Genomic DNA, 25,829 nt, shown 5'->3' on the forward strand with positions numbered 1-25,829 from the left:
TCCCTCTTTCACTCTCTCTCTCTCTCTCCCTTTCTATATATATATATATATATACTGTATATATCTCTCTTTCCCTCCCTCCCCTCTTCTCCCTCTCCCTCCCGCTCTCTCTCACAGCTGTCTCCCTCTTTCACTCTCTCTCTATATATATATATATATATATATGTATATATATCTCTCTCTCCCTCTCTTTCCCTCCCTCCCTCTCTCTTTCTCTCCTCCCCTTTTCGTTCCTCTCTTTCTACCTTCTTGCACTCTTGCTCAGAAAAATAATCCATGGAGGCTCTCAGACTAGAAGCTCGAGCATTAGGGTCCCTCTCAGGGGGTTCCACCCCGCTCAAGGCCCTTCTCCCTGGGGCAGAGGGCCTCGTCCTTCCCCCTGGAGATCCAGAGCTGTGCCGGGAGCATGGAGAGACGTTTACCTTGTTCTGTGTGGATGACCTGGAGCCAGTGTGCAGTCAGTGTGGACTCACTGAGACCCACGAGGGGCACAGAGTCTACCCCATAACGGAGGCTGTACCTGACTGTAAGGTAAGAGACGGACGGACAGATGGACAGGCAGGCAGGCACGCAGACAGACAGACGGGCAGACAGACAGGCAGGCACACAGACAGACAAGCACACATACATACATACATACATACATACATACATACATACATACATATATACAGACAGGCAGGCACACAGACAGACAAGCACACACACATACATACATACATACATACATACATACATACATACATACATACATACATACAGACAGACAGACAGACAGACAGACATGTCTACAAGCTACCTACACCCCTACTTTGCATTTAAATATCTGTTCATCGAGTATCTGCCATTTGCAGATACTTTTATTTGCTGTGGTGTACCTGTGCAGTTACATAAGATAGTGTGTGTGGTTTGCACTGATTGTTTTGCAATCCACTCTGTTGTTGTTGCCATGCCACATGGATAGTGTGTGTGGTTTGCACGGATTGTTTTGCAATCCACTCTGTTGTTGTTGCCATGCCACATGGATAGTGTGTGTGGTTTGCACGGATTGTTTTGCAATCCACTCTGTTGTTGTTGCCATGCCACATGGATAGTGTGTGTGGTTTGCACTGATTGTTTTGCAATCCACTCTGTTGTTGTTGCCATGCCACATGGATAGTGTGTGTGGTTTGCACGGATTGTTTTGCAATCCACTCTGTTGTTGTTGCCATGCCACATGGATAGTGTGTGTGGTTTGCACGGATTGTTTTGCAATCCACTCTGTTGTTGTTGCCATGCCACATGGATAGTGTGTGTGGTTTGCACTGATTGTTTTGCAATCCACTCTGTTGTTGTTGCCATGCCACATGGATAGTGTGTGTGGTTTGCACGGATTGTTTTGCAATCCACTCTGTTGTTGTTGCCATGCCACATGGATAGTGTGTGTGGTTGGCACGGATTGTTTTGCAATCCACTCTGTTGTTGTTGCCATGCCACATGGATAGTGTGTGTGGTTTGCACGGATTGTTTTGCAATCCACTCTGTTGTTGTTGCCATGCCACATACATACAGATGTAGCATCGTAATTTGACCAGTTTTGTCACAGTAAAATAATCCTGCAACAGGATTTGAACGTTCAGTCCATAATGTTGCTTGATCGCTGGTTAGGCTATTAGCTGGCTAATATGAGGCTACATGAAGTGTGATACTGTTCATTTAACCATGAGTCACTGCAGGGTTTCAGTGAATTGATGTAAATCACGAAGCTCACGTGTATTTCATGTGGTGCAGGAAAATTCTCAGCAACAGAAGAGTTATGACATTAAGATCCTACATTTGTACGTGTTTGGCTCATGAAGTGTTATTTCGGTTCCAGTCTCCATGTGGTTTAACACTTAACTGACGCGTAGAGTAACATGACCTAGTCTATGAGGCCACACACACACACACACACGCACGCATGCACACACACACACACACACACACACACACACACACACACACAAGCAGGGGTGGACTGGCCAGCTGGCATTTCAGGCAAATGACAGATGGGCTTGCCCACTTTTAGCCCAGTGGGCTGGTGTCACTTGTTTTTTTAGCAATGTTATTATCTGGGTAATACTGGGGAATTCACAAAAAAGGCCTCAAGGAAAAAAATGGGCCAGTGTGGGGGCCCTTTAAAATGGGCCAGTGTGGGGGCCCTTTAAAATGGGACTCTGTGGGGGCCCTTTAAAATGGGCTAGTGTGGGGGCCCTTTAAAATGGGCTAGTGTGGGGGCCCTTTAAAATGGGACAGTGTGGGGGCCCTTTAAAATGGGACAGTGTGGGGGCCCTTAAAATGGGCCAGTGTGGGGGCCCTTTAAAATGGGCCAGTGTGGGGGCCCTTTTAAATAGGCCAGTGTGGGGGCCCTTTAAAATGGGCTAGTATGGGGGCCTTTTAAAATGGGCTAGTGTGGGGGCCCTTTAAAATGGGCTAGTGTGGGGGCCCTTTAAAATGGGCCAGTGCGGGGGCCTATTTTGGGATGTGTTGGAACAGTCCCAAAACGTTTTGCAGGTCATCAATCAAGTTGTCAAGAACTTTCAAAAGGTGTGAAGCAAAACACATCATCACACTGCGACACTTCCTGTATGTTGAACGTTCTATATCTTCATTTTCATTACCTCAAAAAGTCGAATCAAACCAAATCTCCTTCCAGCACACTACCAGTGTCTACATGTGAAAACAGCACATTTCTACATTTTGCAGAAAGAAAAAAAAATGAAGTAAAACATCTCTATTGTTTCCAAACAGTGATATTCAAATACAATGATGTTCCTGGTGACCCGTTTCAGGTTTTGAAAATCACCGTTTTTCTTTCTTTTAATCCACGGTAGCTAGGAAAAACTCCCTAGAAAGTCAATGTGTCTAAGAAATGATGACACCATTTATTATTATTTTTTGTGCACTGGCAACAACAAAAAAAGCTGTCACTAAACCACTGTTTAAAGAGCATACTAAGTAGAAGATAATTATATGAAGTCTCCAATCTTCATTTTATTTTTTAAAAGACCGACAGGATTTAATTTCTCCCGGTCTCTGGCCCACACTCCAGTACAGTAGGTGGCGGTAATGCATCATTACCCCTTGACTGCCACCCGCAGATAAACCTCCCGAAGAAGAAGAAGAAGCTCGTCAGCCACCTTCTTAGCTTGTTAGCCATTATAGCCGGAACATTGCAGCTCGTTAGACGGTTTCGGTGAATGGGAAGTTGCTGTGTTTAAAGCACACGTCTGACGTATCTACTAGTTACCCCGTTTAATTTCATATTTACGTTGTTAGTCATCTCGCTAGCTGGTTAAGTTAGCACTAGGCTAGTTGTTTATGCTAACTAACTAGCTAGCTAACATCCCCGACCATGAGCTCACTTAACAACTCCCCCAGTGCCAAAGGACAGGAGGTCTGCTGGACGGAGAAACAGGGGCTGTGGCTTAATATTGTCGTGAAAGAAGAGGAGGAAGAGGAGGACGTCACAGTGAAAGGAGATACAGGAGCGCTCAGAGAGGAAGAGGAGGACGTCACAGTGAAAGGAGATACAGGAGCGCTCAGAGAGGAAGAGGAGGACGTCACAGTGAAAGGAGATACAGGAGCGCTCAGAGAGGAAGAGGAGGACGTCACAGTGAAAGGAGATACAGGAGCGCTCAGAGAGGAAGAGGAGGACGTCACAATGAAAGGAGATACAGGAGCGCTCAGAGAGGAAGAGGAGGAAGAGGCGGATGTCGTTTTTGGAGTGAAGGAGCAGGGGGAGGTTACTGTCACATTGGAAAATGAGGAGGGAAAAACTGGAGATCTGATGAACACCGGTAAGTAACTAGTGGGGTGATAATAATGAACTAAAGGAGTCTGTAATGTTCTGTTTAAAGGCGAATTGGCTCTTGCAGCCAAAACAGCCAGAAACTCAGTCTAAACGTGAATCAGTTCTCAATTGCGGTACAGTTCTAGAAACATAAATCCCTCTACTTTCATATCACATCAAGATAATTAACCAAATGCTAAATTTACACTTACTGTACACCAGAGGGGGCTGGTGGGATGAGCTATAGGAGGACAGGCTCATTGTAATGGCTGGAATGGAATAAATGGAATGGTATTTAACATATAGAAACCACGTTCAACTCCGGTTCCATTCCAGCCATTACAATGAGCCCGTCCTCCTATAGTCACGTCCAACCGGGTCATCAGGAGGGATCAGCCAATCGTAAAGAAGAAAATGGACTACTTTAAAATGGAGACACGGACAGCTCAAAAAAGGGACAAATTATATTTCTTAAAGGTAGTATGTACCGGAGTGCCAAGTCTAGGTCCAAGAGGCTTCTAAACAGCTTCTACCCCCAAGCCATAAGACTCCTGAACATCTAATCAAATGGCTACCCAGACTATTTGCATTGCCCAGCCCCCCCACTCCCTCTTCTACACGGCTGCTACTCTCTGTTATTATCTATGCATAGTCACTTTACCTACATGTACATATTACCTCAACTACCTCAACACCCGTGCCCCCGCACATTGACTCTGTACCGTAATACCCTGTATATTGCCTCCACATTGACTCTGTACCGTAATACCCTGTATATAGCCTCCACATTGACTCTGTACCGTAATACCCTGTATATAGCCTCCACATTGACTCTGTACCGTAATACCCTGTATATAGCCTCCACATTGACTCTGTACCGTAATACCCTGTATATAGCCTCCACATTGACTCTGTACCGTAATACCCTGTATATAGCCTCCACATTAACTCTGTACCGTAATACCCTGTATATAGCCTCCACATTGACTCTGTACCATAATACCCTGTATATAGCCTCCACATGGACTCTGTACCGTAATACCCTGTATATAGCTTCCACATTGACACATTGACTCTGTACCGGTACCCCCTGTATATAGCCTCCACATTGACTCTGTACCGGTACCCCCTGTATATAGCCTCCACATTGACTCTGTACTGGTACCACCTGTATATAGCCTCCACATTGACTCTGTACCGTAATACCCTGTATATAGCCTCCACATTGACTCTACCGTAATACCCTGTATATAGCCTCCACATTGACTCTGTACCGTAATACCCTGTATATAGCCTCCACATTAACTCTGTACCGTAATACCCTGTATATAGCCTCCACATTGACTCTGTACCATAATACCCTGTATATAGCCTCCACATGGACTCTGTACCGTAATACCCTGTATATAGCTTCCACATTGACACATTGACTCTGTACCGGTACCCCCTGTATATAGCCTCCACATTGACTCTGTACTGGTACCCCCTGTATTTCGCCCCGCTATAGTTATTTACTGCGGCTCTTTAATTATTTGTTTTTCTTATCTCTTACTTTTTTTGTTGTTGGTATTTTCTTAAAACTGCATTGTTGTTGAGGTCTTGTAAGTAAGCATTTCAATGTAAGGTCTAATACACCTGTTGTATTTGGTGCATGTGGCAAATAACATTTATATTGTCATTTTATTTTCAAAAAGTTACAGGTCAAAATTATGGACACCTCTGTTTTCATTACCTTTCAATACCTTACATTGAGAGAATAATGGCACTGAGCCTTTTTCTAAAATGTGTTTCTAAAAAGTGTTGTTGGAAGGGATCTTGGACTATTCCTCCATACAGAATCCTTCTAGATCTTTGAAATCGTTTTGTCACTTATGGGCTTTGCCTTTTCAATTCAAACCACAGCTTTTCAATAGGTTTCAGGTCATAGAGGTGGATTGAAACATTTTAGGTTTTTGAGGCCAATTATACATTTATTTACACATTTTGATGTGTGCTCGGGGTTATTGTCTTTGCTGGAAGATCCACTTGCAGCCAAGTGTCAGTGTCAGAGGTCAGAGGTCAGTGTCAGAGGTCAGTGGCAGTGGCAACAAGGTTTTTGGCTAAAATGTCCTGGTAATATGTGAAGTACCAGGATATGATGCCGTTGACCTTCACAAAGGACCCAGGACCAGTGGAAGCAAAATAGCCCCATAACATCAAATATCCACCACCATATCCACCACCAGATGTTACAGTAGCTTTGGGGTTATTTTCTGCTCCTGCATTCTAATATCCACCACCAGATGTTACAGTAGCTTTGGGGTTATTTTCTGCTCCTGCATTCTAATATCCACCACCAGATGTTACAGTAGCTTTGGGGTTATTTTCTGCTCCTGCATTCTAATATCCACCACCAGATGTTACAGTAGCTTTGGGGTTATTTTCTGCTCCTGCATTCTAATATCCACCACCAGATGTTACAGTAGCTTTGGGGTTATTTTCTGCTCTTGCATTCTAATATCCACCACCAGATGTTACAGTAGCTTTGGGGTTATTTTCTGCTCCTGCATTCTAATATCCACCACCAGATGTTACAGTAGCTTTGGGGTTATTTTCTGCTCCTGCATTCTAATATCCACCACCAGATGTTACAGTAGCTTTGGGGTTATTTTCTGCTCCTGCATTCTAATATCCACCACCAGATGTTACAGTAGCTTTGGGGTTATTTTCTGCTCCTGCATTCTAATATCCACCACCAGATGTTACAGTAGCTTTGGGGTTATTTTCTGCTCCTGCATTCTAATATCCACCACCAGATGTTACAGTAGCTTTGGGGTTATTTTCTGCTCCTGCATTCTAATATCCACCACCAGATGTTACAGTAGCTTTGGGGTTATTTTCTGCTCCTGCATTCTAATATCCACCACCAGATGTTACAGTAGCTTTGGGGTTATTTTCTGCTCCTGCATTCTAATATCCACCACCAGATGTTACAGTAGCTTTGGGGTTATTTTCTGCTCCTGCATTCTAATATCCACCACCAGATGTTACAGTAGCTTTGGGGTTATTTTCTGCTCCTGCATTCTAATATCCACCACCAGATGTTACAGTAGCTTTGGGGTTATTTTCTGCTCTTGCATTCTAATATCCACCACCAGATGTTACAGTAGCTTTGGGGTTATTTTCTGCTCCTAATTTTCTTTTCCCTTGCTAGCTAGCCAACTAAAGCTGACACAGTTGCATCAAGTTCACCTTTGTTTATTTGTTATACACATGATGAATGTGGGGTAAACAGTGTTATTTATTATTTATTTAACCTTTATTTCATTATACTGCTCAATGTCCCACTACATATATATTTTTTTTAACCTTTATTTAACTAGGCAAGTTAGTTAAGAACAAATTCGTATTTACAATGACGGCCCAGGAACAGTGGGTTAACTGGTCTAGGAACAGTGGGTTAACTGGTCTAGGAACAGTGGGTTAACTGGTCTAGGAACAGTGGGTTAACTGACAGTCTAGGAACAGTGGGTTAACTGACAGTCTAGGAACAGTGGGTTAACTGACAGTCTAGGAACAGTGGGTTAACTGACGGTCTAGGAACAGTGGGTTAACTGACGGTCTAGGAACAGTGGGTTAACTGACGGTCTAGGAACAGTGGGTTAACTGACGGTCTAGGAACAGTGGGTTAACTGGTCTAGGAACAGTGGGTTAACTGGTCTAGGAACAGTGGGTTAACTGGTCTAGGAACAGTGGGTTAACTGGTCTAGGAACAGTGGGTTAACTGGTCTAGGAACAGTGGGTTAACTGACGGTCTAGGAACAGTGGGTTAACTGACGGTCTAGGAACAGTGGGTTAACTGACGGTCTAGGAACAGTGGGTTAACTGACGGTCTAGGAACAGTGGGTTAACTGACGGTCTAGGAACAGTGGGTTAACTGACGGTCTAGGAACAGTGGGTTAACTGACGGTCTAGGAACAGTGGGTTAACTGACGGTCTAGGAACAGTGGGTTAACTGACGGTCTAGGAACAGTGGGTTAACTGACGGTCTAGGAACAGTGGGTTAACTGATGGTCTAGGAACAGTGGGTTAACTGACGGCCTCCACCGGCAATGAGACGCTTCGTTACAGGTTTATCTCTGGACAGAGCAACAACAGTATACAATTAAATGAGAGAGAAACAGGATTTTGCAAGAATAAATATAATAGAAGATAGTCAACTAATTTAAAATGGATGTTTCCAACCTGGGCTGGGGAATTGTGCAGTAGACCGTGTTAGTCTACTGCACGGCAGCGTAGCCTAGTGATTAGAGCGTTGGACTAGAAACCAGAAGGTTGCAAGTTCAAATCCACAAGCTGGCAAGGTACAAATCTGTCAATACATTTAGTTGATTTCCTACGATGATCAATACATTTAGTTGATTTCCTACCATGATCAATACATTTAGTTGATTTCCTACCATTTGATTGGGTCAAGGTTTATACAGGTGGCAAGGTTTATACAATTCCCCTCTGTTACAAACCAAATGATTTGATTGGGTCACACAGGTGGCAAGGTTTATACAATTCCCCTCTGTTACAAACCAAATGATTTGATTGGGTCTTACAGGTGGCAAGGTTTATACAATTCCCCTCTGTTACAAACCAAATGATTTGATTGGGTCTTACAGGTGGCAAGGTTTATACAATTCCCCTCTGTTACAAACCAAATGATTTGATTGGGTCTTACAGGTGGCAAGGTTTATACAATTCCCCTCTGTTACAAACCAAATGATTTGATTGGGTCTTACAGGTGGCAAGGTTTATACAATTCCCCTCTGTTACAAACCAAATGATTTGATTGGGTCTTACAGGTGGCAAGGTTTATACAATTCCCCTCTGTTACAAACCAAATGATTTGATTGGGTCTTACAGGTGGCAAGGTTTATACAATTCCCCTCTGTTACAAACCAAATGATTTGATTGGGTCTTACAGGTGGCAAGGTTTATACAATTCCCCTCTGTTACAAACCAAATGATTTGATTGGGTCTTACAGGTGGCAAGGTTTATACAATTCCCCTCTGTTACAAACCAAATGATTTGATTGGGTCTTACAGGTGGCAAGGCTTATACAATTCCCCTCTGTTACAAACCAAATGATTTGATTGGGTCTTACAGGTGGCAAGGTTTATACAATTCCCCTCTGTTACAAACCAAATGATTTGATTGGGTCTTACAGGTGGCAAGGTTTATACAATTCCCCTCTGTTACAAACCAAATGATTTGATTGGGTCTTACAGGTGGCAAGGTTTATACAATTCCCCTCTGTTACAAACCAAATGATTTGATTGGGTCTTACAGGTGGCAAGGTTTATACAATTCCCCTCTGTTACAAACCAAATGATTTGATTGGGTCTTACAGGTGGCAAGGTTTATACAATTCCCCTCTGTTACAAACCAAATGATTTGATTGGGTCTTACAGGTGGCAAGGTTTATACAATTCCCCTCTGTTACAAACCACATGTTAGGCAAGAAGCATGGGGTAAAAATGGAGAGTTTCTGAATTGCCAGGCTGGGCTGTGGGACAGTGGATACGTAGGGAGGATTCAAATGGAACTATTGAAGAGATGCAACGAGGCCCTTCATCTACTTCCCTATGAACTGGTGAATACCATGTTATGTCTCTGTGTCAAGTATGAAGGAAGTTACAGGTAGTTTCTGCTAGCATGTTAGCAGATACTATAGACTTCCAGTGATCATGCTAACGCTAGTTAGCAATTGCGCTACGGCTAGTTAGCCACTGCCGTCAAACTGCACGCATAGACATACACATGGTATCCATGAGTTCATCTGACTCTGGGGAAGTAGATATTGTGAAAATTCCCTAAATATCCCTTTAACAGGCATTACCTGTGGATTATTGTGATTTAACTAACAGCTATCAACCAATCAGCATCCAGGATCCAAATGTACCGTTTGGGATCGAGTCTAGATTAAACCTCATAGGAAGACAGTTTAATCATGTGGAGGTTTCATTTCTGTTTAACCAAATACTCTGTTTGTCTTTGGCAGGAGAGAGGCCAGACTTTCCCTCTGACAGTGGGAAGAGTCCCTCAGGGGACCCAGAGACACCCAAACCAGTGAGACCACACCACTGCTCCCACTGTGGAAAGACTTTTACCTGGTTATCAAAGCTGAAAGAGCACGAGAGAACACACACTGGAGAAAAGCCTTACCAATGTGCCATTTGTGGCAAGACTTTTACCCAGTTAGGGGGCTTTCAATATCATGAGCGGACACACAGAGAAAAAAATACCTACCACTGCTCTCAGAATGGAACGACATTTACCCAGTTAGGGAACCTGAAAAAGAACGACAGAATTCTCACACAGGGAGAGAAGACAAACCACTGCTCCCAGTGCGGAAAGAGTTTTAAATGGTTATCCAAGCTGAAAGAGCACGAGAGGACCCACACAGGAGAAAAGCCTTTCCAATGCTCCCATTGCGAAAAGAAATTTAACCAGTCATCGCATCTGAAAGAGCATGAGAGAATACACACAGGAGAGAAGTCTTTCCAATGCTCCCAGTGTGGAAAGGGTTTTACCTGGTTATGGAACCTGAAAACACACGAGAGGACACACACGGGAGAAAAGCCGTACCAATGCTCCCTGTGTGGAAAGACTTTTACCCAGTTAGGGGGCTTTAAATATCACGAGAGAACACACACAGAAAAAAAGAGCTACCACTGCTCTCAGTGTGAAAAGACATTTACCCGGTTAGGGAACCTAAAAAAGCATGAGACCATACACACACAGGAGGAGACGATACACACACAGGAGGAGACCATACACACACAGGAGGAGACCATACACACACAGGAGGAGAAGGCTCCCAGTGCGGAGAGACTTTTAGTCAGTTAGGGAACCTGAAAGAGCATGAAATAACACATTAAGGATAGAAACCAGGGGCGAAGTCGCCACCTGGTAATTCTGGCAAATGCCAGATGGGCTGGACAAATTTTTTAGTTGAGTGGTTAAAATTCACACACATGTATTTCAAAAATATATATATTAAATACAAAAATGAAAAAGGTGACATGGCCTGCAGCCTATGGACCTGTTCATATATATTTTTGTGCAATTTCTCAGTTACACTAATGAGCCTTTGGCTGGTCAGTGCAGTAGAACCTTCACTGGGCAACGGCCGACCCCCCCTACCAAGTTGTGCTGGCCAATTTTCCCATTCAAAGTAAAACGCGGCATCAGCATAGAGACGGGCTCCGACTGTCATCAGTAAGACAGCCAATATAGACTGTCATCAGTAAGACAGCCAATATAGACTGTCATCAGTAAGACAGGAAATATAGATTACAGTAGCAGAAGGCTACAACCTTCTCTGGCTGTTGTAACTAAGGATATTTCTGTAGCAGATGGCTACAACCTTCTCTGACTGTTGTAACTAAGGATATTTCTGTAGCAGATGGCTACAACCTTCTCTGGCTGTTGTAACTAAGGATATTGCAGTAGCAGAAGGCTACAACCTTCCCTGTCTGTTGTAACTAAGGATAATACAGTAGCAGAAGGCTACAACCTTCTCTGGCTGTTGTAACTAAGGATATTGCAGTAGCAGAAGGCTACAACCTTCTCTGGCTGTTGTAACTAAGGATATTGCAGTAGCAGAAGGCTACAACCTTCTCTGGCTGTTGTAACTAAGGATATTGCAGTAGCAGAAGGCTACAACCTTCTCTGGCTGTTGTAACTAAAGATATTGCAGTAGCAGAAGGCTACAACCTTCTCTGACTGTTGTAACTAAGGATATTGCAGTAGCAGAAGGCTACAACCTTCTCTGGCTGTTGTAACTAAGGATATTGCAGTAGCAGAAGGCTACAACCTTCTCTGGCTGTTGTAACTAAGGATATTACAGTAGCAGAAGGCTACAACCTTCTCTGACTGTTGTAGCTAAGGATATTACAGTAGCAGAAGGCTACAACCTTCTCTGGCTGTTGTAACTAAGGATATTACAGTAGCAGAAGGCTACAACCTTCTCTGACTGTTGTAGATAAGGATATTACAGTAGCAGAAGGCTACAACCTTCTCTGGCTGTTGTAACTAAGGATAATACAGTAGCAGAAGGATACAACCTTCTCTGACTGTTGTAACTAAGGATATTACAGTAGCAGAAGGCTACAACCTTCTCTGGCTGTTGTAACTAAGGATATTACAGTAGCAGAAGGCTACAACCTTTTCTGTCTGCAAGGATATTATTGGGGCAAAATGATCTGCGTTTTAACCACATGTTTACATTTGTGATGATGTAATCTTTATAGTTATGCTGCCAGATTTTAGCCAGAGATGCTGAAAAAGAACACTACTATTTTGACTGCTTGTAATGATGCTGATAACAGAACATTAAATGACTATTTAGACTGCCTGTCTGTGTCTTGTAATGATGCTGATAACAGAACATTAAATGACTATTTAGACTGCCTGTCTGTGTCTTGCTTGTATGAAAATGCTGCTGAGGGTCGCTGTATGCAAGGGCACACCTTTGGTTTTAGAAGTGTAATTGACATAACTCTTTGGTTTTAGAAGTGTAATTGACACAACTCTTTGGTTTTAGAAGTGTAATTGACATAACTCTTTGGTTTTAGAAGTGTAATTGACACAACTCTTTGGTTTTAGAAGTGTAATTGACACAACTCTTTGGTTTTAGAAGTGTAATTGACACAACTCTTTGGTTTTAGAAGTGTAATTGACACAACTCTTTGGTTTTAGAAGTGTAATTGACACAACTCTCTTTGGTTTTAGAAGTGTAATTGACATAACTCTTTTTGGTTTTAGAAGTGTAATTGACACAACTCTTTGGTTTTAGAAGTGTAATTGACACAACTCTTTGGTTTTAGAAGTGTAATTGACACAACTCTTTGGTTTTAGAAGTGTAATTGACACAACTCTCTTTGGTTTTAGAAGTGTAATTGACACAACTCTTTGGTTTTAGAAGTGTAATTGACACAACTCTCTTTGGTTTTAGAAGTGTAATTGACATAACTCTTTTTGGTTTTAGAAGTGTAATTGACACAACTCTTTGGTTTTAGAAGTGTAATTGACACAACTCTTTGGTTTTAGAAGTGTAATTGACACAACTCTTTGGTTTTAGAAGTGTAATTGACATAACTCTCTTTGGTTTTAGAAGTGTAATTGACACAACTCTCTTTGGTTTTAGAAGTGTAATTGACACAACTCTTTGGTTTTAGAAGTGTAATTGACACAACTCTCTTTGGTTTTAGAAGTGTAATTGACATAACTCTTTTTGGTTTTAGAAGTGTAATTGACACAACTCTTTGGTTTTAGAAGTGTAATTGACACAACTCTTTGGTTTTAGAAGTGTAATTGACACAACTCTCTTTGGTTTTAGAAGTGTAATTGACATAACTCTCTTTGGTTTTAGAAGTGTAATTGACATAACTCTCTTTGGTTTTAGAAGTGTAATTGACATAACTCTCTTTGGTTTTAGAAGTGTAATTGACACAACTCTCTTTGGTTTTAGAAGTGTAATTGACATAACTCTCTTTGGTTTTAGAAGTGTAATTGACATAACTCTCTTTGGTTTTAGAAGTGTAATTGACATAACTCTCTTTGGTTTTAGAAGTGTAATTGACACAACTCTCTTTGGTTTTAGAAGTGTAATTGACATAACTCTCTTTGGTTTTAGAAGTGTAATTGACATAACTCTTTGGTTTTAGAAGTGTAATTGACACAACTCTTTGGTTTTAGAAGTGTAATTGACACAACTCTTTGGTTTTAGAAGTGTAATTGACACAACTTTCTTTGGTTTTAGAAGTGTAATTGACACAACTCTCTTTGGTTTTAGAAGTGTAATTGACATAACTCTTTTTGGTTTTAGAAGTGTAATTGACACAACTCTTTGGTTTTAGAAGTGTAATTGACACAACTTTCTTTGGTTTTAGAAGTGTAATTGACACAACTCTCTTTGGTTTTAGAAGTGTAATTGACACAACTCGTTGGTTTTAGAAGTGTAATTGACACAACTCTTTGGTTTTAGAAGTGTAATTGACACAACTCTTTGGTTTTAGAAGTGTAATTGACACAACTCTTGGTTTTAGAAGTGTAATTGACACAACTCTTTGGTTTTAGAAGTGTAATTGACACAACTCTTGGTTTTAGAAGTGTAATTGACACAACTCTTTGGTTTTAGAAGTGTAATTGACACAACTCTTTGGTTTTAGAAGTGTAATTGACACAACTCGTTGGTTTTAGAAGTGTAATTGACACAACTCTTTGGTTTTAGAAGTGTAATTGACACAACTCTTTGGTTTTAGAAGTGTAATTGACACAACTCTTTGGTTTTAGAAGTGTAATTGACACAACTCTTTGGTTTTAGAAGTGTAATTGACACAACTCTTTGGTTTAGAAGTGTAATTGACACAACTCTTTGGTTTTAGAAGTGTAATTGACACAACTCTTTGGTTTTAGAAGTGTAATTGACATAACTTTCTTTGGTTTGCTCTTTTGTCATATAAACTCTCCAAACAGCCTTCCCAACCGCTTGGAGGTGTCCGCATGGTCCCAAAGCACACTGTCAACGTCTTTTGTATCACATTCCAATGATAAAACTGGGGGGGGAAAAAACATGCCATTTCTGAATGTGAGGGGGACATGCCCCCCCGTCCCTAGTGGAAGTTGCAGATCTGGCTGCATGTAACTCCCCACTTGAGTTTTGCATTGGGTAAAAACAATCTGCGTAACCTAGGCAACAACTGTTATTTTGCTTCTCAATGCAAGTGAAGTACCACACCATTTGATGGACGGCACATTTATTTAAATTCTCCAGTTCCGCCTCTGGGCAGCCACTCCATAGCCGGAAAGCAGAGCTTGGCGGTGGGGAGTTCGTTTTGCATGGCCCGGGGCCCTGGGGTTCTACTAAACTAACAAATGGAATGGTGTTAAGATGGTCATACCATGGATCATTTAGCTATTTGATTTAGAGTGTTAGGACCCTGTAGTTATATATATTTACAGTTTTATTTTGATAGAATATTGAGTATGTCCTTTACTACTATACAGAAACACATTGAATAACACATTCATAAATGGCTTAAACAGACAGTAAAATAAAAAGTCATAAGGTTTTGACGTGTCTGTCATTCAGAACGTATTCAGACCCCTTGACTTTTTACACATTTTGTTACGTTACAGTCTTCTTCTAAAATGGATTAAATAAATACAAATTCTCAGCAATCAACACACAATGCCCCATAATGAAAAAGTGAAAACAGGTTCTTAGAAATGTTTGCAAATGTAAAATAAAAAGATACCTTATTTCCATAAGTATTGAGACCCTTTGCTATGAGACTCGAAATTAAGGCACCTAATGACTCAGACCATGAGACACGATATTCTCTGGTCTGATGAAACCAAGATTGAACTCTTTGGCCTGAATGTCAAGCGTCACGTCTGGAGGAAACCTGACACCACCCCTACGGTGAAGCATGGAGGTGGCAGCATCATGCTGTGGGGATATTTTTCCAGCGGCAGGGACTGGGACTCGTCAGGATGTGTTTCTAGGGGCAGGGACTGGGACTCGTCAGGATGTGTTTCCAGGGGCAGGGACTGGGACTCGTCAGGATGTGTTTCCAGGGACTGGGACTCGTCAGGATGTGTTTCCAGGGGCAGGGACTGGGACTCGTCAGGATGTGTTTCCAGAGGCAGGGACTGGGACTAGTCAGGATGTGTTTCCAGGGGCAGGGACTGGGACTCGTCAGGATGTGTTTCCAGGGACTGGGAGACTAGTCAGGATGTGTTTCCAGAGACTGGGAGACTAGTCAGGATGTTTAAGAAAAGGTGCCAGAGGAAAGTACAGAGAGATCCTTGATGAAAACCTGCTCCAGAGCGCTCAGGACCTCAGACTGCGGCGAAGGTCCACCTTCCAACAGGACAACGACACTAGGCACACAGCCAAGGCAACGCAGGAGTGGCTTCAGGACAAGTCTGAATGTCCTTGAATGGCCCAGAAGAGCCCAGACTTTAACCAGATCGAACATCTCTGTAGAGACCTGAAAATAGCTGTGCAGCAACGCTCCCTATCCAACCTGACAGAGCTTGAGAGGATCTGCAGAGAAAAATGGGAGCAACTTTCCAAATACAGGTGTGCCAAGCTTGTAACGTCATACCCAAGAAGACTCAAGGTTGTAATTGCTGCCAAAGGTGCTTCAACAAGTACTGAGTAAAGGGTCTGAATACTTATGTAGATGTGATATTTCAGTTTTTATTGTATTTTATAAATTAGTAAACATTTCTAAAAACCTGTTTCTGCTTTGTCTTTATGGGGTATTGTGTATTGATTGATGAGGGGGAAAAAAAGATTTAATCAATTTTGGAATAAGGCTGTAAGGTAACAAAATGTGGAAAGAGTCAAGGGGTCTGAATACTTACCGAATGCACTGTATCTAGGATATAGAAGCTCAGAAGCTCAGAAGACAAAAAAGTTGGAAACAAATATTTAACCCCTTTAGTTGTTGGCCACAAAACACCCATACATTATTTCAATCAGTTACCTTCAGACGAGTCCCATGACAGCCTCCACTGATCTCCAGTTGTGTTTTTTGTATTAGTTTTAAACATGAGCTGGTTAAAAAAGACAAGGACCGTGTCTCGCCAGTCACTGATACAGAAATGTTTGAGAAGCGCTGTACTGTACTGCCAATATCGGCTATGGCCCGTCAAGTGACCGGGCGAAATCAGTGAGGGAGGCGCCCCAATGGTCGAATGGAACAGTCATCTGCGATGCTCTGTCATTTTGTCAACAATCCAGCATGGGCCAATGGCTGTATAAAGAATGGACAAAACCATCGATCACGTGACTCCATTCATTCCTATAGGACGAGTCAATAGCGCATGACACGCTCAGTTTGAGCTACTCCAGGAATTGACTTTGCAGGCTAGCTCAGTGCTGCCCTCTCTGACAAACTGAAGTTGAAGGCCGACCGGGGTACTGCAGGTTGCCAGTATGATTTTAAAATAGTCGGACATACATCTGGTGTATTAGAAGCAATTATTGGTACTATGATTGTATTCCATTTAAAAACCAAAATGGGGGGTGGGTTGCCATTTCCCCATTCCTATAATGAGGGATCCTGTTTTCTGCTAACAACGCCTGCAGTACCGCTGTCGGCCTTGACTTTCCGTGGCTTCAATGAGAGGGAATCGTTTTCCCCTGAGTATGCTGCGTCGTTTAAGAAACATACAAACATATTTTTTCCACAAAATATATGTTGACGTTTTTAAACTATTTTGCATTGGGGAGGTAGATAAAGTGTTTATCATAGTCAATCACTTTTGTATTTAAAAAAAAAAGTTGTATACTTGGATAGGGACAAACACATTGACACATTGAACAACAATCGTGCGATGCATTTGCACTGAAGTATTGCTAGCAAATGTTCAACACCAGTCCCTATGGGCTTCTATGGAAGCAAAAATAAAGAATGGAAAAAAAGTATATGAAAAATCAAGTATACATCTGTTGTATTGTGATACGCTGGTTGTCATTCTTCCTACTGCCCACCAGGGGGAGCTGAACTCTTCACTGGGGAAGCTGCTAGGGAAGAGCAGGAGGTTTGAGAAGGTTACACGGATCTTTGAACACGCCTCCCAACACAACCAGGTACGACTTGCATTGTCTGTCTGTCAATGAATCAATCACAATTAAACAATCAATGTATTTATAAAGCCCTTTTTACATGAGTTGTCACAAATCAGCTGTCACAAAGTTATCACATCTGTGCTCCCTGCCTCCCTGCCTCCCCACTCCGTTCCTCCCTCCCTCCCCCAGAGCCATGCCCAGCAGACAGAGAGACAGATAAAGGAGGAGTTTGAGAAGCTGCACCAGTTCCTGAGAGAGGAGGAGGAGGCCAGACTAGCCAGGCTGAGGGAGGAAGAGGAGGAGAGGAATAGAGTGATGAAGGAAAAGAGAGAGAGAGTGGGAAAAGAGATGAAGCTGCTGGCTAAAACCATCCGAGAGATCGAGGAAGAGATGAAGGAAGACAGGGATGACATCGCCTTTCTGCAGGTGTGTGCGTGCGTGTGTGCGTGTGTGCGTGCGTGTGTGTGCGTGTGTGCGTGCGTGCGTGTGTGTGTGCTTGTGTGGCGTGCGTGGGTGCGTGCGTGTGTGCGTGCGTGTGTGCGTGCGTGTGTGCGTGCGGTGCGTGAATGGCATACTGTGCATTGGCATAATGTGATAAGACATTGCTTTGTCTTCCAGAATTACCAGGAGACAGTAAGAGTATGCACTCTCTCTCTCTCTCTCTCTCTGTCTCTCTCTCTCTCTCTCTCTCTGTCTCTCTCCCCTCTACTCTCTGTCTCTCTCTCTCTCTGTCTCTCTCCTCCCCTCTCTCTCTCTCCCTCTCTCTGTCTCTCCCTCTGTCGCTCTCTCCCTCTTCTCTCCCTCCCTCTGTCTCTCCCCCTCCATCCCTCTGTCTCTCTCTCTGTCTCTTCTCTCTCTCTCTCCTCTCTCTTCCTCTGTCTCTCTCCGTCTGTCCGCTCTCGTCCCCTGTTTCTATCTCTCTCTGTTTCCTATCTCTCTCTGTTTTCTATCTCTTATCTCAGTTTCTCTCTCTCTCTGTTTCTCTCTCTCTCTCTCTGTTTCTCTCTCTCTCTCTCTCTGTCTCTCTCCCTCTGTCTCTCTCTCCCTGTTTCTCTCTCTCTCTGTTCCTCTCTCTCTCTGTTTTCTCTCCTCTCTCTCTCTCTGTCTCTCTCTCTCTCCTTTGTCTCTCTCTCTCCCTGTTTCTCTCTCTCTCTGTTTTTCTCTCTCCCTTTTCTCTCTCTCTCTCTGTTTCTCTCTCTCTGTTTTCTCTCTCTCTCTGTTTCTCTCCTCTCTGTTTCTCTCTCTCTCTCTCTCTGTCTCTCCTCCCTCTGTCCTCTCTCTCCTGTTTCTCTCTCTCTCTGTTTCTCTCTCTCCCTGTTTCTCTCTCTCTCTCTGTTTCTCTCTCTCTCTGTTTCTCTCTCTCTCTCTGTTTCTCTTCTCTGTTTCTCTCTCTCTGTTTCTCTCTCTCTCTGTTTCTCTCTCTCTCTCTGTTTCTCTCTCTTTTTCTCTCTCTCTCTCTCTGTTTCTCTCTCTCTGTTTCTCTCTCTCCCTGTTTCTCTCTCCTCTGTTTTCTCTCTCTCCCCTGTTTCTCTCTCTCTCTCTGTTTTTCTCTCTCCTCTCTCTCTCTCTCTGTTTCTCTCTCTCTCTCGCTCTGTGCTTCTCTTTTTGTTTTCTTTTTGGCACAAATCAGACACAGACACACACAGACACACACTGAGCCCTGTAACAGAATAGAGTATGTGTGTTTGTAGGGACGTGGCAGAGTCATGGGGAGCCCAGGAGGTATGTGGTCTCTGATAGACGTGTTCTAACACCTGACCAACCTCCGTTACGCCGTCTGGACGACATGCTGCACATAACCCCTTACAGTGAGTCTGGGGGGAGGGACGAGTGGTTTGTCCCCTATCTCCCCCCTCCCCCCTCTTCCCCCAACCCCTCCCTTTCAGCATAACCCTTACAGTGAGTCTGGGGGGAGGGACGGAGTGGTGTGTTCCCTATCTCCCCCCTGCCCCCCTCTTCCCCCAACCCCTCCCTTTCAGTATAACCCCTTACAGTGAGTCTGGGGGGAGGGACGGAGTGGTGTGTCCCCTATCTCCCCCCCTGCCCCCCTCTTCCCCCAACCACTCCCTTTCAGCATAACCCCTTACAGTGAGTCTGGGGGGAGGGACGGAGTGGTGTGTCCCCTATCTCCCCCCCTGCCCCCTCTTCCCCAACCCCTCCCTTCGCATAACCCCTTACTGAGTCTGGGGGGAGGACGGAGTGGTGTGTCCCCTATCTCCCCCCCTGCCCCCCTCTCCCCAACCACTCCCTTTCAGCATACCCCTTACAGTGAGTCTGGGGGGAGGGACGGAGTGCTGTGTCCCCTATCTGCCCCCCTCTTCCCCAACCACTCCCTTTCAGCATAACCCTTACAGTGAGTCTGGAGGAGGACGGAGTGGTGTGTCCCCTATCTCCCCCCTGCCCCCCTCTCCCCCAACCCTCCTTTCAGCATAACCCCTTACAGGGAGTCTGGGAGGAGGGACGGAGTGGTGTGTCCGCTCTACTCCCCCCATGCCCCTCTTCCCCAACCCCTCCCTTTCAGCATAACCCCTTACAGTGAGTCTGGGGGAGGGACGGAGTGGTGTGTCCCTATCTCCCCCCTGCCCCCTCTTCCTCCCACCACCCCCTCCCTTTCAGCATAACCCCTTACAGTGAGTCGGGGGAGGGACGGAGTGGTGTGTCCCCTATCTCCCCCCCTNACTCAGACCATGAGACACGATATTCTCTGGTCTGATGAAACCAAGATTGAAACTCTTTGGCCTGAAGGTCAAGCGTCACGTCTGGAGGAAACCTGACACCACCCCTACGTGAAGCATGGAGGTGGCAGCATCATGCTGTGGGGATTTTCCAGCGGCAGGGACTGGGACTCGTCAGGATGTGTTTCTAGGGGCAGGGACTGGGACTCGTCAGGATGTGTTTCCAGGGGCAGGGACTGGGACTCGTCAGGATGTGTTTCCAGGGACTGGGACTCGTCAGGATGTGTTTCCAGGGGCAGGGACTGGGACTCGTCAGGATGTGTTCCAGAGGCAGGGACTGGGACTAGTCAGGATGTGTTTCCAGGGGCAGGGACTGGGACTCGTCAGGATGTGTTTTCCAGGGACTGGGAGACTAGTCAGGATGTGTTTCCAGAGACTGGGAGACTAGTCAGGATGTTTAAGAAAAGGTGCCAGAGGAAAGTACAGAGAGATCCTTGATGAAAACCTGCTCCAGAGCGCTCAGGACCTCAGACTGCGGCGAAGGTCCACCTTCCAACAGGACAACGACACTAGGCACACAGCCAAGGCAACGCAGGAGTGGCTTCAGGACAAGTCTGAATGTCCTTGAATGGCCCAGAAGAGCCCAGACTTTAACCAGATCGAACATCTCTGTAGAGACCTGAAAATAGCTGTGCAGCAACGCTCCCTATCCAACCTGACAGAGCTTGAGAGGATCTGCAGAGAAAAATGGGAGCAACTTTCCAAATACAGGTGTGCCAAGCTTGTAACGTCATACCCAAGAAGACTCAAGGTGTAATTGCTGCCAAAGGTGCTTCAACAAAGTACTGAGTAAAGGGTCTGAATACTTATGTAGATGTGATATTTCAGTTTTATTGTATTTTATAAATTAGTAAAATTTCTAAAAACCTGCTTTCGGCCATTTGTCTTTATGGGGGTATATGTTGTATTGATTGAATGAGGGGGAAAACAACAGATTTAATCAATTTTGGAATAGAGCTGTAAGGTAACAAAATGTGGAAAGAGTCAAGGGGTCTGAATAATTACCGAATGCACTGTATCTAGGATATAGAAGCTCAGAAGCTCAGAAGACAAAAAAGTTGGAAACAAATATTTAACCCTTTAGTTGTTGGCCACAAAACACCATACATTATTTCAATCAGTTCCTTCAGACGAGTCCATGACAGCCTCCACTGATCTCCAGTTGTGTTTTTTGTATTAGTTTTAAACATGAGCTGGTAAAAAAGACAAGGACCGTGTCTCGCCAGTCACTGATACAGAATGTTTGAGAAGCGCTGTACTGTACTGCCAATATCGGCTATGGCCCGTCAAGTGACCGGCGAAATCAGTGAGGGAGGCGCCCCAATGGTCGAATGGACCAGTCATCTGCGATGCTCTGTCATTTTGTCAACAATCCAAGGCCAATGGCCACTGGCGGTATAAAGAATGGACAAAACCATCGATCACGTGTACTCCATTCATTCCGATAGGACGAGTCAATAGCGCATGACACGCTCAGTTTGAGCTACTCCAGGAATTGACTTTGCAGGCTAGCTCAGTGCTGCCCTTCTCTGACAAACTGAAGTTGAAGGCCGACCGGGGTACTGCAGTTGCCAGTATGATTTTAAAATAGTCGGACATCATCTGGTGTATAGAAGCAATTATTGGTACTATGATTGTATTCCATTTAAAAACCAAAATGGGGGGCTGGGTTGCCATTTCCCATCCTATAATGAGGGATCCTGTTTTCTGCTAACAACGCCTGCAGTACCGCTGTCGGCCTTGACTTTCCGTGGCTTCAATGAGAGGGAATCGTTTCCCTGAGTATGCTGCGTCGTTTAAGAAACAGACAAACATATTTTTTCCACAAAATATATGTTGACGTTTTTAAACTATTTTGCATTGGGGAGGTAGATAAAGTGTTTATCATAGTCAATCACTTTTGTATTTAAAAAAAAAGTTGTATACTTGATAGGGACAAACACATTGACACATTGAACAACAATCGTGCGATGGCATTTGCACTGAAGTATTGCTAGCAAATGTTCAACACCAGTCCCTATGGGCTTCTATGGAAGCAAAAATAAAGAATGGAAAAAAAGTATATGAAAAATCAAGTATACATCTGTTGTATTGTGATACGCTGGTTGTCATTCTTCCTACTGCCCACCAGGGGGAGCTGAACTCTTCACTGGGGAAGCTGCTAGGAAGAGCAGGAGGTTTGAGAAGGTTACACGGATCTTTGACACGCCTCCCAACACAACCAGGTACGACTTGCATTGTCTGTCTGTCAATGAATCAATCACAATTTAAACAATCAATGTATTTAAAAGCCCTTTTTACATGAGTTGTCACAAATCAGCTGTCACAAAGTTATCACAATCTGTGCTCCCTGCCTCCCTGCCTCCCCACTCCGTTCCTCCCTCCTCCCCCAGAGCCATGCCCAGCAGACAGAGAGACAGATAAAGGAGGAGTTTGAAGAAGCTGCACCAGTTCCTGAGAGAGGAGGAGGAGGCCAGACTAGCCAGGCTGAGGGAGGAAGAGGAGGAGAGGAATAGAGTGATGAAGGAAAAGAGAGAGAGAGTGGGAAAAGAGATGAAGCTGCTGGCTAAAACCATCCGAGAGATCGAGGAAGAGATGAAGGAAGACAGGGATGACATCGCCTTTCTGCAGGTGTGTGTGTGCGTGCGTGTGTGCGTGTGTGCGTGCGTGTGTGTGCGTGTGTGCGTGCGTGCGTGTGTGTGTGCTTGTGTGCGTGCGTGTGTGCGTGCGTGTGTGCGTGCGTGTGTGCGTGCGTGTGTGCGTGCGTGCGTGATGGCATACTGTGCATTGGCATAAATGTGATAAGACATTGCTTTGTCTTCCAGAATTACCAGGAGACAGTAAAGAGTATGCACTCTCTCTCTCTCTCTCTCTGTCGCTCTCTCTCTCTCTCTCTCTGTCTCTCTCTCCCCTCTCTCTCTCTGTCTCTCTCTCTCTCTGTCTCTCTCCCCTCTCTCTCTCTCTCTGTCTCTCCCTCTGTCGCTCTCTCCCTCTGTCTCTCCCTCCCTCTGTCTCTCCCTCCCTCCCTCTGTCCTCTCTCTGTCTCTCTCTCTCTCATCTCTCTCTCTTCCTCTGTCTCTCTCCGTCTGTCGCTCTCTCCCTGTTTTCTATCTCTCTCTGTTTCTATCTCTCTCTGTTTCTATCTCTATCTCTGTTTCTCTCTCTCTGTTTATCTCTCTCTCTCTCTGTTTCTCTCTCTCTCTCTCTGTCTCTCTCCCTCTGTCTCTCTCTCCTGTTTCTCTCTCTCTCTGTTCCTCTCTCTCCTGTTTTCTCTCCTCTCTCCTCTCTGTTTCTCTCTCTCTCTCTTTGTCTCTCTCTCTCCCTGTTTCTCCTCTCTCTCTGTTTTTCTCCTCCCTGTTTCCTCTCTCTCTCTGTTTCTCTCTCTCTCCTGTTTCTCTCTCTCTCTGTTTCTCTCTCTCTCTCTGTTTTCTCTCTCTCTCTCTCTCTGTCGCTACCTCTCTGTCTCTCTCTCCTGTTTCTCTCTCTCTCTGTTTCTCTCTCTCTCTGTTTCTCTCTCTCTCTGTTTCTCTCTCTCTCTGTTTCTCTCTCTCTCTGTTTCTCTCTCTCTGTTTCTCTCTCTCTGTTTCTCTCTCTCTCTGTTTCTCTCTCTCTCTCTGTTTCTCTCTCTGTTTCTCTCTCTCTCTCTGTTTCTCTCTCTCTGTTTCTCTCTCTCTCTGTTTCTCTCTCTCTCTGTTTCTCTCTCTCCTGTTTCTCTCTCTCTCTCTGTTTCTCTCTCTCTGTTTCTCTCTCTCTCTCTGTTTCTCTCTCTCTCTCGCTCTGTGCTTCTCTTTTTGTTTTCTTTTTGGCACAACATCAGACACAGACACACACAGACACACACTGAGCCCTGTAACAGAATAGAGTATGTGTGTTTGTAGGACGTGGCAGAGTCATGGGGAGCCAGAGGAGGTTGTGTGGTCCTCTGATAGACGTGTCTAAACACCTGACCAACCCTCCTGTTACGCAGTCTGGAACGACATGCTGCACATAACCCTCTACAGTGAGTCTGGGGGAGGGACAGAGTGGTTGTGTCCCCTATCTCCCCCCTGCCCCCTCTTCCCCCAACCCTCACTTTTCAGCATAACCCCTTACAGTGAGTCTGGGGGGAGGGACGGAGTGGTGTGTTCCCCTATCTCCCCTCCCCCCTGCCCCCCTCTTCCCCCAACCCCTCCCTTCAGTATAACCCCTTAACAGTGAGTCTGGGGGGAGAGGACGGAGTGGTGTGTCCCCTATCTCCCCCCCTGCCCCCCCTCTTCCCCCAACCACTCCCTTTCAGCATAACCCCTTACAGTGAGTCGGGGGGGAGGGACGGAGTGGTGTGTCCCCCTATCTCCCCCCTGCCCCCCTCTTCCCCCAACCCCTCCCTTTCAGCATAACCCCTTACAGTGAGTCTGGGGGGAGGGACGGAGTGGTGTGTCCCCTATCTCCCCCCCCGCCCCCCTCTTCCCCCAACCACTCCCTTTCAGCATAACCCCTTACAGTGAGTCTGGGGGAGGGACGGAGTGCTGTGTCCCCTATCTGCCCCCCCTCTTCCCCCACCACTTCCCTTTCAGCATAACCCCTTACAGTGAGTCTGGGAGGAGGGACGGAGTGGTGTGTCCCCTATCTCCCCCCCCTGCCCCCCTCTTCCCCCAACCCCCTCCCTTTCAGCATAACCCCTTACAGGGAGTCTGGGAGGAGGGACGGAGTGGTGTGTCCCCTATCTCCCCCCAGTGCCCCCCTCTTCCCCCAACCCCTCCCTTTCAGCATAACCCCTTACAGTGAGTCTGGGGGGAGGGACGGAGTGGTGTGTCCCCTATCTCCCCCTGCCCCCCTCTTCCCCCAACCCCTCCCTTTCAGCATAACCCCTTACAGTGAGTCTGGGGGGAGGGACGGAGTGGTGTGTCCCCTATCTCCCCCCCTGCCCCCCTCTTCCCCCAACCCCTCCCTTTCAGCATAACCCCTTACAGTGAGTCTGGGGGGAGGGACGGAGTGGTGTGTCCCCTATCTCCCCCCCTGCCCCCCTCTTCCCCCAACCACTCCCTTTCAGCATAACCCCTTACAGTGAGTCTGGGGGGAGGGACGGAGTGCTGTGTCCCCTATCTGCCCCCTCTTCCCCCCAACCACTTCCCTTTCAGCATAAACCCTTACAGTGAGTCTGGAGGAGGGGACGGAGTGGTGTGTCCCCTATCTCCCCCCCTGCCCCCCCTCTTCCCCCAACCCCTCCCTTTCAGCTAACCCCTTACGGGAGTCTGGAGGAGGGACGGAGTGGTGTTTCCCCTATCTCCCCCCCCTGCCCCCCCTCTTCCCCCAACCCCTCCCTTTCAGCATAACCCCTTACAGTGAGTCTGGGGGGAGGGGACGGAGTGGTGTGTCCCCTATCTCCCCCCTGCCCCCCTCTTCCCCCAACCCCTCCCTTTCAGCATAACCCCTTACAGTGAGTCTGGGGGGAGGGACGGAGTGGTGTGTCCCCTATCTCCCCCTCTCACTTTCCCTCCCCCTTCCCCCTCTCTTCCCCCGACCCCCCCCTTCAGCATAACCCCTTACAGTGAGTCTGGGGGGAGGGACGGAGTGGTGTGTCCCCTATCTCCCCCTCTCACTTTCCCTCCCCCTGCCCCCCTCTTCCCCCAACCCCTCCCTTTCAGCATAACCCCTTACAGTGAGTCTGGGGGGAGGGACGGA

General features: G+C 45.5%; 2 protein-coding genes across 3 annotated transcripts; both read left to right on the forward strand.

Moving 5' to 3' along the window:
• The first annotated feature begins 231 nt into the window (after positions 1-231).
• LOC116364484 (tripartite motif-containing protein 35) lies at positions 232-20,054 on the forward strand. Its single transcript, XM_031817609.1, has 6 exons — positions 232-531; positions 17,359-17,454; positions 17,623-17,859; positions 18,052-18,066; positions 19,320-19,426; positions 19,862-20,054. Exons 1-6 carry the CDS (start codon positions 277-279, stop codon positions 20,052-20,054), a joined length of 903 nt encoding a protein of 300 aa, XP_031673469.1. The 5' UTR covers positions 232-276.
• LOC109877565 (zinc finger protein 501-like) lies at positions 3,069-12,258 on the forward strand. 2 transcript variants are annotated; one of them, XM_031817611.1, is made up of 3 exons: positions 3,087-3,500; positions 3,549-3,818; positions 9,844-12,258. In XM_031817611.1, exons 1-3 carry the CDS (start codon positions 3,374-3,376, stop codon positions 10,689-10,691), a joined length of 1,245 nt encoding a protein of 414 aa, XP_031673471.1. In that variant the 5' UTR covers positions 3,087-3,373; the 3' UTR covers positions 10,692-12,258. The 2 variants fall into 2 exon arrangements, with proteins under 2 accessions (XP_020325380.2, XP_031673471.1); XM_020469791.2 differs by having other exon boundaries at positions 3,069-3,818.
• Positions 20,055-25,829: the final 5,775 nt, after the last annotated feature.

This window comes from Oncorhynchus kisutch, unplaced genomic scaffold, assembly GCF_002021735.2.
Source record: "Oncorhynchus kisutch isolate 150728-3 unplaced genomic scaffold, Okis_V2 scaffold1097, whole genome shotgun sequence".
In the NCBI taxonomy this organism is placed as follows: domain Eukaryota; kingdom Metazoa; phylum Chordata; class Actinopteri; order Salmoniformes; family Salmonidae; genus Oncorhynchus; species Oncorhynchus kisutch.